We start from the raw sequence: 384 nt of genomic DNA, 5'->3' as shown, positions 1-384 counted from the left end.
ATCCTGGTGTCTTGTTCTAGTGTCTGGTCCTGGTCACAAGACACCGGTATCCTAATCCCATCCATAGTGAGTATCCTGGTGTCTCATCCCTGGGGATGGAGCAAGACGCTGGTGCTTGGGTCCTGGCGTCCCAGTATCCTGTCCCCAGTGACAAGACACAGGTGTCGGGTCCCCTGCTAGTTCTGTCCCAGTGTCTTCTTTGGTCCTGGTGCCATGTCCAGGGACACGACAGGATCTTGGTGCCCTTGAGTGTCCCCTTGGTTCCTTGGGGTGTCCCTGTTGCTTTTGGTGTCCCCAGTGTTTGGTGCCTCGGTGTCCCTGGTGCCCAGGACGTCCCCATTGCCTTTGGCGTGGCCCCAGCACCGCTGACCCCCTTCCTTCCAT

At 58.3% G+C, this 384-nt stretch overlaps 1 protein-coding gene across 1 annotated transcript in view; it reads left to right on the top strand.

Moving 5' to 3' along the window:
- Nucleotides 1-384, top strand: part of LOC104410082 (bromodomain-containing protein 2-like) — a gene marked incomplete at both ends in the record, with an annotated part of 2,528 nt that overhangs the window by 1,883 nt on the left and 261 nt on the right. The window contains 1 exon segment of the mRNA XM_010020142.1: nt 21-46. Within this exon segment, the coding sequence (XP_010018444.1) occupies nt 21-46 (26 nt within the window).

This window comes from Nestor notabilis, unplaced genomic scaffold (genome assembly GCF_000696875.1).
Source record: "Nestor notabilis isolate BGI_N333 unplaced genomic scaffold, ASM69687v1 scaffold24488, whole genome shotgun sequence".
Lineage (NCBI taxonomy): Eukaryota > Metazoa > Chordata > Aves > Psittaciformes > Psittacidae > Nestor > Nestor notabilis.
Note: the sequence above shows the minus strand (reverse complement) of the source record. Positions and strands in the feature narration are given on the sequence as shown.